Source organism: Cyprinus carpio, chromosome A22 (genome assembly GCF_018340385.1).
Source record: "Cyprinus carpio isolate SPL01 chromosome A22, ASM1834038v1, whole genome shotgun sequence".
In the NCBI taxonomy this organism is placed as follows: Eukaryota; Metazoa; Chordata; class Actinopteri; order Cypriniformes; family Cyprinidae; genus Cyprinus; species Cyprinus carpio.
In genome coordinates, this window is record NC_056593.1 from 8,561,049 (window position 1) to 8,581,150 (window position 20,102).

Consider the following 20,102-nt stretch of genomic DNA (forward strand, 5'->3'; position numbering starts at 1 on the left):
ATTATTTTCAGTATCATTTTAATGTAAACTTTTCTTAATATTTTCCTCATTTTACTTATTTAACCATTCTTTAAATAAGCAAAATTATTAACATTTTTATTAGACTTATATTTTAAATAAATATTTTCCCATAAGAGATTCATCATAAGAAGAATTCATTTTCAATTGTTTCATAATTTTCATAATTTAGCAGAAGAAAAAAAGAATACATCATGGTAGTTTATTATTATTTATTATAATAATAATAATTATTATTATTATTTATACAGATTTTTTAAAATATTGTTTCCAATTAGGATGATTTTCATTAAAATTAGAATTTTTCACTTTACATTAATGAAAATTTCATATTGACTTAATTATCATGAAAAAACATTAGAATTAATTAATTAATAAATTAATTAATCAATTAATAAATATAATATAAGTTTTATTATTTTATAAAAAAATATTTTTTATAAAATAAAACAAATAGGTTTTATTTTTAATGCAAACAATTTAATTTTTTTTTCTCTGATTTTGGTGTGAAATATGACCAAGACATGATTCTCTTGTTTGAAATGTAATTGTAAAACAATAAGTGTCCAAAGGACAAGAATGCAAAAAATATGACGCTTTACTCAACCTGCAGTTGGAAACTCATGGCTGCATTATTGCTCAGAGCAGTGCAAATTCATATTTGTAATATCACTTCTGGAGTACTTTAAGTACTGATAGCAAGTTAAATAGAAGCATGTGTCAGCCTTGAATATGATTTGCCTTGAATGGAATTTCATTATAGCCAAAGCCGATGGGAAGCAGTCATTTACAGAATGTACTTTTAAAATAAAAAGTGTCACTTTTAATAAAAGCTCGTAAGGCATAATGACAATTTAACGACTGATTCCAAAGCAATATGATTAATTAGACTTGTGGCAGTGATGTTTTAAAACATTTCCAAGGAGCTGATTTAAATTTACGAATGTAATGTTACGATTTTTCTGAACATTTGATCAGACAAAAAAAAAAACATTCCTACAAAATGTCTTACACTATATCAGCATCTAGTCACTGAATGTTGCATTTAAAGGTGTTAAACGATCCTCACATTTCTGATATTTGTTTTTTGATGTACAACTAGAGCTGAATGCACAAGGACCTGGTCTTGTCAGATACAAAATGTAAAAAGTTGCGTTAACGCAGTTGAGAATGTACATGACGTAGTGTACGATCTCTGTCACAGGAAGGTTTGTTTTTGTACTCGGATATCTGATATAAATGAAAAGCACACTCTTAGTCGATCACATGACTCAATGAATGGACATTGAGAAGGGCTTAAACACAAGCGTAATGTGTTTCATATGACAGTGACAGATTGAGCACACACTTATTCAAGACAGGCAGAGATGTGTGTTACGGAACATTTTGTTATATTTCAGCACTTGCATTTTATTTGAGGTTTGAATTTATAAATTTGGTCTGTTTTACGTAATAAACATGCACAGCTGTTCAAACAAAATGGATGTGGTGTGTGTTTTTGAATCATTTCTTTTCATTTCTACTCAGATCTTGAACATGCTCAAGTCTTTTAATCTCATTCTTTTCAGAAAATTTGAAAAATGTGAAGCCGTAACCTTTTACACAGCTAATGTTTAACTGACCTTTGAAACACGTTCTAAATAAAACTGTAATTCTCGTTCGGGTCATATTCCTGTATTTCTGGGGTCACACTCAGGTGGAAGGTCTTGCCTTTAGCGTCTTTGGTGGACAGAGGTGAACATGGTCCGAAAGATGCGCATTTATCTCTGAAGCTTTTTCCACTGACCACTGTGAAAACAACAAACACGTTATGCATTACTTCATCATAATAATAAACCAATATTCTGGCCAATTAATCAGCTGATATTTAGCCATTTTGAGATTATACTTCCCATTGTATCAGATGCTGAATAAATAGACAATATTGATAATGTATTTTTTATCAAGAGTATTTAAAATAAATGAAAAAAAAAAAAGTTTTATTCAGAAAGTATGCATTAAATTGCATCAAAAGTGACAGTAAAGATACTTAAAATGTTACAAATTATTTATATTTCAAATAATGCAGTTCTTTTTAACTTTCTATTCATCAAAGAAACACTAGAGAGACAAATCCTCCAGAGAAAAGCACACTGTGAACACCCTAAATATACAGCAATCAGGTTCTGCCAAGTTACTCGATGCCCTGCTGAACCTTCACCAGCGCTCAGATCTGGCCTCATTTGTTCTAAAAGTGTGGCCTTTATCTCAAAAACACTTCTTAAATAACAGTGTTGTTACTGGAGACTACATCTTATTCTCCCAGGAATGGAGCGCTGCAGGATAGGGTCATTTCTCATTTCATACTGTAAATCCCATAAGACCTTCTGTCTTCATATAGTGTATACAAACCTTCTGTGTGGTTTAAAGATAATGCAATGCAGCAAAAGTGAAGTCATTTCTTTGTAAATGGATTCATGCACATTTATTTGTAAATTATTTCATGACAGAAGTAATTTATTCCTGTGATGCAAAGTTGAATTTTCAGCTCTGATCCTTCAGAAATCATTCTAAAAAAAATAATAATTATTCCAAACTTTTGATGTGTAATGTCAAACTTTTATTATCTTATGCAACTGACCTTGTTTCAAGGATTGATTTTTATGGATTTAATTAATTACAGGTAAATCATTTTTATTTTCAGAATTGTTCCTAATTTTCATGCATGTCCACATAATAGTATTTGTTTAAAATATTTATTTCATTTATACAGATTTTACTTCTTTTTTTATTTTTTAAATGTAATACATTAATAAGAATGCAAATATTTAACATTAATGAGGATTTTGCCTGAAATTTTACTTAACTGTCATAAAAATTGTTAGATAATAATGCATAATAATAATAATTAGAATATATATATTAGAATATATATATATACAGTACAGACCAAAAGTTTGGAAACATTACTATTTTTAATGTTTTTGAAAGAAGTTTCTTCTGCTCATCAAGCCTGCATTTATTTGATCAAAAATACAGAAAAAACTGTAATATTGTGATATATTGTTACAACTTAAAATAATAGTTTTCTATTTGAATATACTTAAAAAAAAAAATTTATTCCTGTGATGCAAAGCTGAATTTTCAGCATCATTACTCCAGCCTTCAGTGTCACATGTAAACATCCAGTCTATCACATGATCATTTAGAAATCATTCTAATATTCTGATTTATTATGAGTGTTGGAAACAGTTCTGCTGTCTAATATATTTGATGAATAAAAGGTTAAAAAGAACTGCATTTATTCAAAATAAAAATAAAAAAAATTCTAATAATATATATTCTAATAATATATTTTCTTTACTATCACTTTTTATCAATTGTTATTGTTATTACAAAATATTTATATTTTAAAAACATAGCTTCTTTTTTTTTTTTTTTTTTTTTTTTTTATTCATCAAAGTATCCTAAAAAAGTATCACATGTTCTGAAAAAATATTAAGCAGCAGAACTGTTTCCAACTTTGATAATGAATCATCATATTAGAATGATTTCTAAAGGATCATGTGATAATGATCCTAAAAATTCAGCTTTACATCACAGAAATTAATGATAATTTAAAGTATAATAAATTTAAAAACAATTATTTTAAATTTTAATAATATATCACAATATCACATTTTTTTCTGTATTTTTGATCAAATAAATGCAGGCTTGATGAGCAGAAGAAACTTCTTTCAAAAACATTAAAAATAGTAATGTTTCCAAACTTTTGGTCTGTATTGTATATATATATATATATATGTATATATATATATATAATATATATATATATATATATATATATAATATATATATATATATATATTATATTAGGGCTGTCAAATGATTAATCACGATTAATCACATCCAAAATAAAAGTTTTGTTTACATAATATATGTATGTGTACAGGGTATATTTATTATGTATATATAAATACAAACACATAAATTATATATTTAGAAAATATTTACATGTATATACATTTATATATTTATATTCTTATATTTTATATTATATATAAATATATTTAATATATATAAACATAACATATTCTTCTTAAATATATACATGCATGTGTGTGTATTTATATATACATAATAAATATACACAGTATACACACATATATTATGTAAACAAAACTTTTATTTCGGATGTGATTAATCGTGATTAATCATTTGACAGCCCTAATATATATATATATATATATATATATATATATATATATATATATATATATATATATATATGTGTGTGTGTGTGTGTGTGTGTATATGTATATATTCCTGTAAAATGTATTTTATATTTTATGAAACTGAAATATTATAAAAATAAAATAAATTAATTATATACATTTTACTCCAATAATAAAATAAATTAGTATTATTTTATTTGATCATTTTAGAACATTTGAAATACATAAAATATCATTTTATATTATATTTATTATTTGAATAAATTAGTTTTTATTAATTTTTTATTTTTTATTTTTCCTTTTTTTTCTTTTTAACTATTATCATATGCAATTTAAATAAATTTGTTTTTGTTTTAAGTGTGTTTTATACTGGAAAACAAGACCAAGTCGACTGAGACCTAGTACCAACCTGGCACACGGACACACTCGTCTCTGTGGCGCTCATCCCACGCTTTTGTTTTGCAGGTCTTGCTACAGTAAAAGACCTCACGACAGCGGCTACAGGCCGACAGCTGCACACCCACTGAACGGCCGCACTCATAGCAGTATTTGAAGCGTTGCTTTCTGAAAGAAACACAGTCAACACAAACAGCATAACAAAAAAACCCACTTTGGTTTGCAACAGTGTATAATAATGAAGTACCTCTGCACTCTCTGACTGATGCGTTTATTAAAGGGAGTCCTGTTGTTCCCCTCAGGAGAGCTCAGCAGACTCGGTGTCGTTCCTGATCCGGTACATAGAAGCTTCTCTGTGGGACTGACACCTCAAACAACACACAAACACACACATTAGCAACCTGTGATTTGTTAACTGAGTGACGCTTAAAGTGAGTTTTGTTTCGTTGAATACAGATGATGCTGTAATAGGCATAAAAAGTCGAGCATGTCTCCAAATAATGTTCTATTAAATCTATTTATTTTATTAAATATATTTTCACAATAAAATTTAATAACAATAATTATAATTATTATTACATATATAACATTTTGTTATAATATTTTTTATTTAGAATATATAAAAATTCAATAATAATGTATGTTCCCTAAAATATTTAGAATAATATTTAGTAATTAAAATAATTTAGAAAATGATTGTTACTGTTCTTATGTATAATTATTATTAAAAAGTAAAAAAAAAAAAAAAAAAAGTATAACAATCAACCAACAGGAAGGGATATTAGGCATATATATTATATTTTATTATTCAGAATATAAAGAATATTTTAATGCATGTTCATTAATATCTTCAGAATAATGAATAATTATATTCTTAATTATTAATTATCTTTATTATTAACTATTCTAAATTACCTACTATTATAACATTTTGTTAAATCAACCAACAAGAATGCATATTACACTTGTATTATACATATATATATTTTATTTAGAATATATTTAATATGTATGTACATTAAGAATAATTATATAAATAGAATAAGTATATTTATAATAATTAAAATAAATGTACCTGTAAAATCATATTCATATTCATTATAAATAATTTAGGTTGATGTTTCTAAAATATTTTATTCATTTTATATTTAATTAATCTAATTATTATAAATACTACTACTAATAATAATAATAATCCAGTAGATAGAAACTTGTCTGTGGGACTAACACAAACACACAAATTAGCAACCTGTGATGTCAATCAATAGGACACAAACTCCTTTGAACGGATGCACAAACCCTGAAAGCACTGAGACAAAATCTATAAAGTGCTGCACATTTATAGAAACGATCAGCCAGTCTCACCGAGTACATCTTGGCTCCGTTCCTTCTCCATTCTTATCACCGCCTGTCTCAGCAGATCTCCCATGAGGCCTAGCAACTGCCGGCGGGTGTTATAGGCATGTCTCTCATGCTTGTTGAGAGCATGGTACGGGGTGTGAGCCATGCGCTGGTTCTGGTGGGAAAGTGGAACCGGTCTGGTGAGCGGATCATAATTGCTTGAGGTGATAAATGAGATTTCAGATGATCTGGAACACGGGATGAACTGGCGATGAAAAGCTGCACCTGCTGGAATGCGCAGTGCGCATAATCCACGACTGTTCCCACAGCGCACCTGCGGCCCTCGCCCACCACGACAGGCATGAGGATGTCAGCGCCCGCTTTGATCAACTTCTCCAGCAACCAAGTGAAACAGAAACAAACAGAGCACAGTGATTAGAAATAACTACATTTCTTTTTCTCTGTTTACTTGACTGACTTAAATATTTCTTCTAGCCATATTAAAACATAGGGTGTGACCATTTGATGTAAAATTGTTAAATTGAATCAATTAATTAAAATATTCCTCATCCTTGATTTGAATGATCAGAATAATTCAGTCTTACAAATACCAAAAAGTAATTCCTTACAGGACAATTTTAGTCTCTTATTTTGAATTTCATTAACATTTTTGTCACTTTTGGTGCCATTTTTGCTCCAAGATAATTTCTGACACCATTTCCAGTTTCCAGGTTAAATGTCTGCTAAGTGATGCTTAAATTGACTTTTATTTGTGGTCTGCATATCTCCAGATAACGGAATATTAAATCTACTTATTTATTTTGTGAAATGTATTTTTACAATAAAATATTATTATTTTCTAAAAAGTAATTTACCTATAAAAATCAGTAATTCTATTTATATAATAATAATTCAAGTTGATTTTTTTCTAATTTTTATATTATTATTAATATATTAATGAACATCAGTTATTCCATATATTCCAGACAAATATATTATAATAATATAATATTTGTTGTTGTAAAATACATTTAATAAATCTATTATAAATGTTTCTGTTAAATCAACAAACAAGAGTGAATTTTTCCTAAACCTAACTAAATTGAAATTAATATTTTATTTTGTAATGCACAGTGCAACTACAAAGCCACTATGCAAAAACATATTTCATGTATGCACAGTCACATATTTTCCCGTGAGACTACAGGATAATTAGTTGAAGAAGATCACCAGCTTGACTTGGTTGCGTGGATGTGGCCCACGGTCGTAGCTGATGTTGACAAGGGCACAGAGAGCGCTGCCCACATGACGAGTGAGACGAAGATTAGGATCAGCTCCTCCTGCTAGCAGTTCATCCACAGCCTGGGAAAACAGCGGTAATATACACGGTACATCAACGCAATGCCATAGCATTCTCACCCTCACCCTTCAGTAATGACTTAATATTCCACATTCATTCTGTGTCTTCAAACAGACAGCATTTAATTATCCCATAAAAGATGATTCCTTGCAAATAGCTGCACTCCAAATGATTCAATCGGTATAAGTGATGTCAGAAAGGATTGCATACAAGGTCGTTGCCTCTCGAAATGGCCAGAGACAGGGGTGAATGGCCACTCCACACATTGTTGGGATTTGCGTTGTGAGAAAGGAGAAGTGCCACCACATCTCTAGCATTCTGAAAGAAAAAGAAGGCTTCTTCTTATTGTTATTATTCACAAATAAATTCCAATTCATTTAATTGAATCCAATTGTAAAAAATTAATTGTATGAATTTCTTTAGCAATTAAAATTTTTAAATATTAGTCTACTTCATCTAATAATCTTGTCATTTTTAATTAGACAGTGTATTATATTAATGATCACAATTAAATTAAATAAAGTACTGTTATTATTATTTATTTGCATTCCAGTAAATAATTATATGGTAACAATAAAATTATAAACCTATAAAATTATGTAAAAATTGTATTCTTACTGAATATTCGCTGTCTCTTTGGCAGGCCACATGTAGTGGTGTCCTCCCGCCTTCCTGAGGAAGTTCAACAGGGGCTTCACTGAATTTAGCCACGGATCCAGGGGCAATGAGATGCTGAATTTTAAAGGCCTGGGGCTCAAATGTGTCCTGAGGGTTTATGTTTCTTTGATTAGAGATATTTTAAAAAATGTTGTGGTGCAATATATTTATACAAAACTTTTACTCAGACCTTATCAAGCTCATAGACTTCATGGGCATCCAGAGCTTTGACGTCAGGATCCGCAAGGGCATGCAGGAGGAGCTCTGTGATTTCAGGACCCTCTGCTCCAGATAAACCCACTGCTATGTGAAGAGGATACAGACCCTTTTGTTGACATAAACACAAAAAGAAGAAATAAAAATGACCAAACAGATGCCTTGATGTTGATATTCTTGTAACATGTAGTGATACTGAATACTAAATCATTAAAATCAATGACATGTTAAATTGAATTAAATTGGAGGTACCTCTGGAAGTAGAGGTATGTCTGTACGAGCCCCACACTCCAACAGACGACGGACACCCTTGACATGGGCAGCTTTGATAGCCAGGAAGATGACAGGCATGGGAACGGTAGAGGCATTTGGGTCTGCTCCTCTCTCCAACAGAAGCTTAATTGTAGTCCATCGATTCCTATGTCTTTCAGACCAGACAATAACCAATTACAAAACAACTTTTCATTTTCATTAAAATCATGAGGGTTTGTAGGACCAAACAATAACATGCCCATCATATTTCATGCCATTAAAAAAAAAAAAATCGCATTCTTATTGCTGAAAAAAAAAAAAAAAAAAAACAGAATATATATATATATATATATATTATATATATATATATAAACACACATAACTTAATGTATTAAAAAAAAATTTAATTATTACACATTTTTTTCATATTTTTATTTTGTTTAAAACTTAAGAAACCTAAAAACACTAATTTATTATATATATATATATACATATATATATATATATATATTAATATTATTATAAAAAACATTTATTCACATTACACTAATAATATATTTTGGGGAAAATGAAAATGCAAACATAATTTTTTTATTTATTTTTTTGACCCATATATAATTTTGAAAAAAAAAAAAAAAAAATAAAAAAAAAAAAGAGTAGGACTTTGTCTACTTACTCCGTCTTCAGAAGTGCAATTTTACGGACTGTCTCCTGGGTGTCTGTTGGAGTCACTGTTCCTGTCTGGCACAGGATCTCAGCACTCTTCTGTATGATCTCCTCTGTGACGTCAATGTGAAAACTAGCCATAGAACATGCAGAATCAAAGGTAGGATCATCTGACCTGATGCTCCTCTCCAAGTTTTCATCAGTCTCCAGATTTGTCACCTCTTGCTCAGAGTCAGCTACTGTCTTTGCTTCCTTCTCTCGCCATGATACTGAACCCAATGGGATTTTATCATCAAAGACTTGAATAGATTTTGACATGATTACAACATGCGGTTCTTCTGTTGGTCTGTCTTGTTCATGTTCAAGTTGAAGGACTATCTCATTGTTTGGGTCATGATCATGAAGTTGAGGTTCCTCAGAGTTGCTGAGGCCTTCGAGTTGGTCAGGCTGAGGAACTATCTCATCCTCATTAATATCCTCATTTATTTGCTCTTGAGCTTCAAGTTTCTCCAGGTCATTGAGGTTCTCTGGTTCAAGACTGTGGTCAAATTGGCTGCTTTCTCTTGGTGTCTCAAATGTCTCTTGGCCGCTTTCATCTTTGGGTGTTCCTGTCACTGGATCTGGAGAAGATTCATGGGAGGCGTCTTCCAAAGGCTTGATCTTTAGCGTAACGGACAGAAAAAAAAGAGGAGCAAGAAATGAAGGAGAAAAATGATCTGACTTACAATGCTTGAAAAACAAGCAAACCAAAACACCCATTATGAATCCTTAACATCCTCTCTGTATTATTACCTGTGACTCTGGGCTGATGTTCTGTGTCACTCTCTCAGCCAGCGTCTCTTGTAAAGACTGAAGTGGGTAGTAGAGGACATGACAGACAGCCAGAGCAGACAAGCCTTCATCATTTAACTTATTAACATCGGCCCCGCTGTCCAGCAGTATGTGGATGACATCATCATGACAATTAACCTACACAGACACACAACAAACCTCAATGATCATCAGCATGCATGCATTTATTGTGGATTGTTATTAAAGATCTGAAACCTGTAGTTTATTCATTCATCAACTGTTCCTGTGAAAAAATAAAAATCAATGCTGCCACCTTCTGGCAAATATTAGTCAGTGTTTACATGACGAGAAGCATTTTACAATGAGCAGTTTCTACTGAGTTATATTGTATCTTGCTAAAACTGAAGCTTACCGTGGCTGCTATGAGAGCCGTATGTCCCAGTGCGTCACTCACGTCAGGATGGACTTGTCCATCTCTGAGATTTCGGTAAACATTCCTGCATTCACCACGTGAAGCTTCCTTGATCAGCTTCTCTGAGTTCAGCTCCAAGGGACCTTTGGGTCCAAACGGAGTCCTGTTCATATTCAGCACTGCTGCGACATCCCAGTCTAATGTGTCTGTCTCAAATCTGCGAGAGGAAAAAAAATATATGGACAAAAAATAAAGGTCAAATAATATATTATATATATATATATATATATATATATATATATATATATATATATATATATATATAATTTAATTGAATTTAAAAAATAACAAATAAAATAAAAATCAACATTATAAAATAGACTGTACCTTAAAATAACAAATAAAATAAAAATCAACATTTAAAATATTAAAATAACATTTTTAAACATTTTAAAATCTTAATAGTACTAATGAATAAAATAAAATAAAATAAAATAAAATAAAATAAAATAAAATAAAATAAAATAAAATAAAATAAAATAAATCACTCATCTTACCTGTGTCTCTGAATGTGTGCATTCATGCGCTGCTGTAGCGGCAAGGCTGTCAGTGGTGACTGCTGCTCTGTGCTGATGTCACTTGTACCAAAAAAGTGAAGGTCCAGTTCCTGGCGTAGACTCCTGGGGACGGGCAGATGGTCTGAATCTGTGGAATATCTCTCAATGTCTGGAGGCAGGATGAAACGATCCTCGTCCTCTGACAGACCCTGATCGGTGTCTCTACTTGACTTCACATCGAGAGGAAGTTGAGGTTGTTTCAAGTGAGACTTTGGCAATCTGGCCATGTGTTCTGGGAAATCCTCTAGACTGAAGCTGCCCTCCAGTGTGGTGCAGAGTTGCAGTAACCTCTCTCTGTGCCAAAGACCCACATCCTGCCGCCCATCAGGGTATGTCATTACCCCAGGGCCAAAGCGTTCATCAGCGTGATATAGACCCTGTAGATGAGTAGAAGAGATTATCTTTCATTATCTATTATTTGATAAAAGCAATCTTACTGTTAGTGAGCTATGCATTATTCACCTCAAAAGTTGATCCATCTGGGAAAACTTGTATTCCGTATCCCTCTTTTCGGTTCAAATAAAACTTCCCTGTGTATTTGGCGCCATTGGGCCATGAATACAGGCCTTTCCCATGACGATAATCCTTAAAAAATGAACCTTTGAAGAACTGAATAAAACATGACAATAATTTAGTGTCAAAGTGGAAAGTACTAAATGATGTTTAAAGTGAAGAGTGCAGCAGTAAAAAAAAATATATATATATATATATATACATATTTTTTTTTTTTTTTTTTTTTTTTTTACTGATATATATATATATATATATATATATATATATATTATATTTATATATATATATAATCAAATGGTGTATTTCTGCCACTTTCCATGAATAAGGTACAAAAAGGGCCTGCAAATATAAATAAATAAAAATACATTATTTTCAACTACAACTAAATATTATCTGAGCTGGTTTATTTTATATTCATTCCCATTTGTTGATTTTGCAATTTAAAAAAAAAAACAAACAAACAAATACATACATACATACATACATTTTCAAATTTCAACTACAACTAAATATTATCTGAGGTTCTTTATTTTCTATTCATTTCCATTCATTCATTTTGCAATTTTCTATCAAGGAACATTAGCATTTAATGTTTATTTATAGAAAAAATGAAAATCAACGAATGAAAAGTTTAAAAAGACAAAATTAAATAGACAAAAAGGGCCTATATATAAACTATGATTTTTTATCCCCAACTCTCACATTTTCTGAGCAAATTTCCTTTCATTTCCATTCATTTTTCAATTTTCTATCAATAAACATTATTGTTCAATGTTTATTTTTAGAAAATGTAAAATCAATTAAAACGACATATAGACAAAAAAAATATCAAATTAAAAACAATTAAAAAATGACATAATGTTTATATTATATTAAATTTGTAATAATAATAAATATAAATTAAAAAGCCTAAATGTATTTATATTCTTATAACTGAATATAAATTCAGCAGCCTGTGAAAATCGTGACACTGTTGATTTTAATTGTTAGATGCAATCAAGATCTGGAAGCTGGAATAGTGATATTGGATGTTTTTAAAATGACCTACTTAATATTATGTTTTATAATTGTTTGTGCAACAGTGTCCATTAATGTGTAACAATGAGAACTTAAAACTTTATCTTAAAACCAACAGACCATAATGTGTTATCATGTTACATGAAGTGAAACATACCTCTCCGCTTGGCCATGTGAAGACACCAGTGCCATGCTTCAGCTTATTCACGAACTGCCCCTCATATTTACATCCATCCGGCCATTCCTGGATGCCATGTCCATTTCTTTTACAAAAACTCTCTCTTCCCCACATTACTGTTTTATCCATCTTGCTCAGTTCATATCATGAACTCTTATTTACACAGAGCGTGAGCGCTAGGAAATACACTTTATTGTTTAACTTCGGATGGTTACCATGACGACGCGACTCTCGCGTAAAGTCCAAAAACAGCTACACGTCAGGCGAAAATAAAGTCCTCATTAATTTAACTGCAAGCCGGTTCCTCTGTAAGATAGCTGGTACTCCAGATGGTCTATTCATGACATAATATACATGACAAAGGCCGGCGACCCTCTTTAAATCAACACGTGTCTGTCGTTGGTTTGTTTTTGTGTTTCAAGTGACCTGCTACAGTAGATCAACTGCGCGCAACTAAGCAACCGCGACGCGCGTGCACGCGCAAGCTTGTTCTCGCTCTCTTTCACACGCAAGCCAACGCACATCCATATCTGCGCTAGTGATGTCTTTCAAATAACTTACTACATAATTAATCTGTTTTCTTGACTTGTTTGGCGGCTGTCAGGTGTGTAAGAACATGATACGCGCCAGGGTTATGCATTACAAGTGGCTGAACGCACTTGAGTGGCCTTACAAAGAGATGAACATTTAATTAAGAATCAATGATCTACTGAGAGCTAAAATAAAGACTAGGATACTCCAATGAAGAAAAAAAGGTGGTTTGCTGGTTTTAGGTCATTTTTGATGTTCTGTGGGTGCTTTTACCAGCCTGGAAGACCAACTAAACCATCATAAACCAGCTAAATGATGAAGAAATGTATTTTGTAAATATTTGCAATAAATGTTAAAACAACAATAATAATGTATAATATAGCATTGTCACAATTATGTGTGCCACTTAGTGATAATGTATGTCCTAAAAAAGTTAAATATAAATATATTAAAATATTTTACATAATTTAAGTCCAAAAAAAAAAAAAACATAATAGCAAACACCTCCTAGGCTTAGGTCTTGTTTGATGGTTTTCGAGGGAGTTTTGGCGCTTGTTACCAGCTAATTCATTCATTTTAAGGCCAGTCTAGAAGACTAGCTAAACCAACCATCTTAAACCTGCAATGATGAACAGAATCATGCACCATGGTTTTTATATGGTATTCGAAGGTATTTAGAAGAAATAACATAGTATTCTTGGGTTTCTTGTATCACCTGTACATTTATTGACCAACTGCAGTAAAAAGCTAATATTTACAATGCTTTTTTTTCTTTTCTATACCAGATTTCAGGAAGTATAATCTGGAAGTATATTCAAATTCATGCCCACAGGCACAACACATTCTGTCATTGTTATATTAAAATATTTTTCATTGTCCAACAGGTTGTTCCAGATGACAATCCTCTGTTCAGAATGTGTTGTGACAGAAATTTAAATGCAGCACAGCGAAAAAGAACATCACAACAAAGAGACGTTACCATGCTATTCAATTACAATAAAATAAATGCTCTGAGTAAAACCACCCATCTTTATGTTTTTATCTAGTAGCCAGGTGCAAAAGGAGGTGGATTTAGGTACTCCGGTGGTAATTCTCTTTCTGCGAAGTTGGGAATCCCATCAGATGCCCGATGGCCAGCATTTGTGGATTTTTCAGGTAACTCCTGATATTCATTTTCCTCCAGTTGTTTAGGGTTCATGTTACTGCTCTCCAAAGCAGAAGAAGTTGCAATTTCCTGACACGCATCTTGAGCAATCTCCTCATACATGTGGTCCTTGGAGCGGTTCTTTTTTTAAAAGCTTTTTTTCTTAATTTGCGCCAGGCCCATGGCCACCGGTTTCAGTGGCTGCTGGTTTTTCTGTTGGGCACGGCCTTCAACAGGTCTGTCCGGTGGGATTTGATGTCTGTCAGAGCTTACCGGCATCAGCCCTTGCGATCTGTCAGCCTCTGCGGTGGCTTGCGGGCGATTTGGCAAGCATGCTCTGGGCGGTAACTGTGGTGGAGTGTCAGCTGCGGTGGCGTCATTTGGTGGTTTGGATTTAAATATTGTTCTAGGCTTTAGAATAGGCTTTGTTGGCTGATCCTGCATTTAAAAAAAAAATTATAATTATTAGCCTTTAAGCAAAATGTTCCTTAAAAACACAATCACATATACTGTCCTTTTAATGAATAGTTCAGCCAAAAATGGTTCTGAAAATGTACTCACCCTCAGGCAATTCCGAGATGTATATGAGTTTGTTATGAACAAATTTGGAGAAATTTAGGATTACATCACTTGCTCACCAATGGATTCTCTGCAGTGAATGGGTGCCGTCAGAATGAGAGTTTCTTACAAACATGCAGATTTTCACATTACAAGATGTTAATTGATGAACTGATGTGGATTACTTGTGGTTTATTGTAATGTTTTTATCAGCTGTTTGGACCCTTATTCTGACGGCACCCATTGACTGCAGAGGATCCTTTGGGGAGCAAGTGATATAATGCTAAATTTCTCCAAATCTGTTATGAGTAAGAAGCAAACTCATCTACATCTTGAAAGGGCCTGAGGGTGAGTAAATTTTCAGAACATTTTAAATGTTGGGTGACCTATTCTTTTAACTACAAGAAAATTATATAATTTGTCATTTTCATATCATATCATTTGTTTTACCGCACTCTGTAGATTCAAAGAGCTAATTTCCATCTCCAAGCTGGGATACAGTCTCGCAGAAGGACTTGTAGGTAGTGTAAATGATTCGTTTTGAAGCGGCGAAGTCGGGTTGTGTTCAGAGACATTTGAATGAGCTGTATGTGTTGGAGTTGAAAAATGTATCCATTCAACCTGTCCAGGTTTTACATCTTTTTTTTGAGGAAACAACAACTCAGCGTAGTTATTTTTGTCACCCTGCACACAAATGAGACCACACAAAAAAAAGGCCAGATATATCACAGCCAGACATAGAAAGATAACGATCAATGTTGATGGTGAAAATGAAACATTGACTCTTTCCCCTCATACCCCTATACTTTTTAACAATGCTAAAATGTACAAAACTTAATTTTATATAACTTTATATAATTTTTTGTGATATCAAAATCTTTCTAAATGTTATAAGAGACTGGGACGATATCTCTAGGTTTATATAATATATATTTTTTATAATGCATTATTACACACACACGTGTGTGTGTGTGTGTGTGTGTGTGTGTGTGTGTGTGTGTGTGTGTGTGTGTGTGTGTGGTGTGTGTGTGTGTGTACGTTTTATGTTCCTGCTAGGCAAGTCATACCACCTTAAAGGGATATTCCACCCCAAAATGAAAATTTTGTCATTAAACACTTACCCCCATGTCGTTCCAAACCCGTAAAAGCTACATTTGTCTTCGGAACACAATTTAAGATATACTGGATTAAAACCACGAGGCTTAAGACTGTCCCATAGACTGCCAAATAAATAACAGTGTCAAGGTCCATAAAAGCATGTGCTGTTTTATTTCAAATCAAAGCTAAATACACGTAGAAACAGCACATCTTTGTGGCGCGGATGACACAGAAGCGCATACGCAGCATACGGTGATATGGAGAGACACAGAGGAGACCGTTGACAAAGGAATTGTTGAATAAAGTCGTTTATTTTGTGTTCTTCGCGTACAAAATGTGTTCCCGTCGTTTCATATAACCCAGATTGCACGTCTGATGGCAGATGGATTATTCTGACGATGACTTTCATACCTTTTATGGACCTTGACACTGTTATTTACTTGGCAGTCTATGGGGTAAATGATTAATGACAAAATTTTCATTTTGGGGTGGAGTATCCCTTTAAGTTTGTCATGGAGCTTTTACGGGTTTGGAACGACATGGGGGTAAATGATTAATGACAAAATTTTCATTTTGGGGTGGAGTATCCCTTTAAGTTTGTCAGGTTAGTTATTGGAACATGATAGGCGGTTTGGTAGTGGTCCATGACTGTCGACCAGCTCGACTGATTGATGTCTATCTTGTCGATCTTGATGAATAACCATAACTGACCTTTTTGTAGTATATCTAGCTAACAACAAGCTAGAATGTATGTGTAACTCTATACCTGATCGCAGGCCACAGTGAGCAAGTCATTGTAGGGGAGAATGGGGTTCCTTCTGCGATGAAAGGCCACCAAGTCATGGAGGGAGCAGTAGCGCATCGTTTCTCCCACTATAATATACTGGTTATCTGGCAAGACGTCAATCATGAAGTGTCTGCAGCGATCTTCAGCTCTAGGGGAAAGATTTATAGGTGACCCTTTGATTCGTGGACTCATTCATGTACAGTATTTGTGCATCAAACTTCCTTATAGTGAAGTTTATTATCTGACAACAATGGCCACATTGACACAGACTTACCGATAAGATAATGTATAACCCACTCTGCTCTCGCTAACACGAATGAGGAAGTAACCAGGAGGTTTGCACATCAGCATGTCCTCCGCAACCCTACAATAAAGAAGTATTTTTGTAACCTGATTTTCTGCTCTATGATGTCATTGTGTTCATGATAAGACATAGTCTGAACATTCATGCTTAGTTTTATAAAATAATACAGTATTCGATCCATTACTTCCTGGATATTATCCCATGGAACCATTCTGGAACAATTCCATTCTTCAAAATGCAGCTGCGCTGGAATTCACTGAACCAGTCGAATGCTGCATTACTGCTGTCATGTGGTAAAGGCACAGCCATGACATCCAGTGTGTCCTAAATGCACAAATAATTTGATGGAAAAATGCACACTTTTAACAAAATGAATGCAGGCCAATGACATTCATTGTGTCCCAAATTGTTTTAAAATACATTGAAATACAATTCATTCCGACAGTGACTTAAATACACCACTTCTATGATGAACATGTATTCAACATCTAAATTAAAATCCTTTTCTTTTTCTTTTTAATCTAGGTGAACTCTCCAGAGATAAGAATTAACAATAAAGTGTCAACAGATATAAATAAGTAAATAAATAAATAAATAACTACAACAAGGATTAAATGTTAAATTAAATTAAACCGGAACATCACATATAAGAAGTTATAAATATTTAAAATCTGTCAAAAACCGATCAGTAGTTAAATGACTCAGAAAATCTTGATTACTCACTCTTAAATGACCAAACTAGTCACAAAAATGGAAGTTCCATTACTTTTAGCGCGCTTATTTGCTTCTATTTAAACATTACAGTCTATATTCTACGTAATACATAGTTGACGTAAAGGTGTTTTAAAAAGACTGCCGCTATTATAAACAATAATACATAGACAAATGTAATGTTTTCATAACGCGTAACTCACCTGGCGAGGCACAGTACAGGTATAGTGACGGCAGCTGACGTGACCTCACCTGTTAAAACTGTTGTTGTGTTGGGTGTGGTTTAAACAAAAGGTCAATGACACATTTGAGATCATGAGCTATTAATATCTAACGCTTTGTACTTTTAAGTCATCAGTCGGTGTCTGGTAAAAACATATAATCAGTTTACAGAAGAGTACAGTTAGTTGATTTGTGCGCGGGGTATAGTATAGTGTATGACTTGATATAATGAATATTAATTACGTCCTATTCACTTTCCTGGATCGTCCAGTAACACACCCTAATTAATATTCATTAGGCAAGTCATTCAGCGAATCAAGAAAGCCTGCTCGACATAACGTAATTAATATTAATTAGCCCGGACTTCCTTTATTCGTCCTTCGCACGCTTAACCTTTGCTTCTCAGCAAATCAGGTAGATTACTTGATCAGGTAGGTAGGAAAAACTTCGCGTAACCTAATTAATATGTATGAGCAAAACCTTCCCTGTGGTGGGATTCGTATGTTCACCTAATGAACCCAGAAAGGTTCCGTACAAATATAATTTTTTGTGTTTCGTTTTGTGTCAGGTGGTCATATACTGATACTCAATTGCTGTAAGTACCACTTTTGTGTGAGATGGTGTTTTTGTTTTTTTTGTTTTTTTCCCAGGCACCGCAGGAGACAAAAATAGGCAGAAACGAGTTTATAAGCATAACTTGGAAGTCTGTAAAAATATGAAGCTTATCATCCGTGCAATTGGACTGTTCTGGACAATAATCAGACACAAACAGGCTTTTTATAAAAATGTATTACACAGAAAGTGGAAAAGAAACTTTTGAGGCATTTTGAAATACTCATTTGACAGGAAAAAAGCAAAAAAATAAAATAAAAATTGTGAAGAGCTAATATTTCTTTGGTCTTTGTTTGGGCCCCATTATGTTGTGGTTCCACAAAATTATTCAGGTACTTTTAATTAAATATGCCATGGTACTGTGTGCATGTCAAAAACACCATCGTATTATCAGTGGAGTAATGTAGGTTACTGCAGTGCGTCACGTGGCCAGGAGATGGAGCGCATGATGAACATATGAGAAACACTGAAATGAAAGCACCATCATTAACGTCTTCATTTGACCGGAATACATTAATACCGCAACTTCAAATGAACTTCAGCACATTAACATATTCACTTCCCATGCGGTATGGCATTTATTAAACTACTTATAACGTTGTTTTAGTGGAAAAACTCGGATATAGGCCTAGCACCACAGGTTGTTTGGCTATTTTAGTAAACAGCGATATCGAGCTAACTTGGATAAAAGCGCAAAAGAAATACCTCAGATGAAAAATTAAATTATTAGCCTATTCTGTGAGAAAACAGGGCTCAATAGCTTGCGAGTTGGAATGAAGGAGAGTATTTGTGGAATGTTGCAAGATGGACGTCGTTCTCTCTCATCGTCTTTCTTATAAGCTGTTGAGCTCCTGAAGCGTCTGATCCAGCACTTGATGCATTCCGAGGTTTTTCTTCTTTTGCAGAAGATAATTTTTCTAAAAGCAAAAATGAAAATAACTAGTCAGACGCTACTGCTGTAAATATGTATACTGTACACATATGAAAATAGGCCTAGAGTCATTGCATTGAATGGTGTGTTAGTAATAATGTTAAATTACAATGGCGTGCATGTCTAAAGAAGAACTTTATAATGTGATTAGTAAAATGTTAAATATTTGTAAAAAATATATCTATAAGTGGGAAATCAGTCAGAACTGAAATGTAACCTCACCTTTGTGGACATCAGAATATTATAAGAGAGGAGTAGTGAACTTAAGAATGTTTAATATATATGTATATTTTTTTAATTATTACATTTAACATTTTAATATAGGCTAGTTATAGCTAGTATAGCTAATACCAAATTCTGATACTTTTTGAGAAATGAATTTCCAAGACCAATGCATTTCCACGACCTTTCCAGTCATTTGTGATTAATGGGTAATGATGAAAAAAATCTATTTAATTCAGGCAGATTCACTAATGAATCATTCAGACAAATTTGTGAAAGAATTTGCACATTGAAACACTGGAGTCAAGAGAACAATTCGCTCACAAATGAGAC

General features: G+C 32.8%; 1 protein-coding gene and 1 pseudogene across 1 annotated transcript; both read right to left on the reverse strand.

Annotated features, from left to right (window-relative positions):
* Nucleotides 1-1,407: 1,407 nt before the first annotated feature.
* On the reverse strand, nucleotides 1,408-13,264 carry ankmy1 (ankyrin repeat and MYND domain containing 1). The gene is made up of 16 exons (XM_042712445.1): nucleotides 12,629-13,264; nucleotides 11,404-11,550; nucleotides 10,882-11,318; nucleotides 10,325-10,541; nucleotides 9,913-10,089; nucleotides 9,131-9,780; nucleotides 8,457-8,626; nucleotides 8,177-8,319; nucleotides 7,948-8,076; nucleotides 7,540-7,647; nucleotides 7,200-7,331; nucleotides 6,255-6,362; nucleotides 5,994-6,144; nucleotides 4,876-4,996; nucleotides 4,642-4,796; nucleotides 1,408-1,806 (listed from the first exon to the last, which is right to left on the reverse strand). Exons 1-16 carry the CDS (start codon nucleotides 12,776-12,778, stop codon nucleotides 1,655-1,657), a joined length of 3,147 nt encoding a protein of 1,048 aa, XP_042568379.1. The 5' UTR covers nucleotides 12,779-13,264; the 3' UTR covers nucleotides 1,408-1,654.
* A 618-nt stretch (nucleotides 13,265-13,882) lies between these two features.
* On the reverse strand, nucleotides 13,883-20,092 carry LOC109046624 (annotated as a pseudogene).
* Between the last annotated feature and the right edge of the window lie 10 nt (nucleotides 20,093-20,102).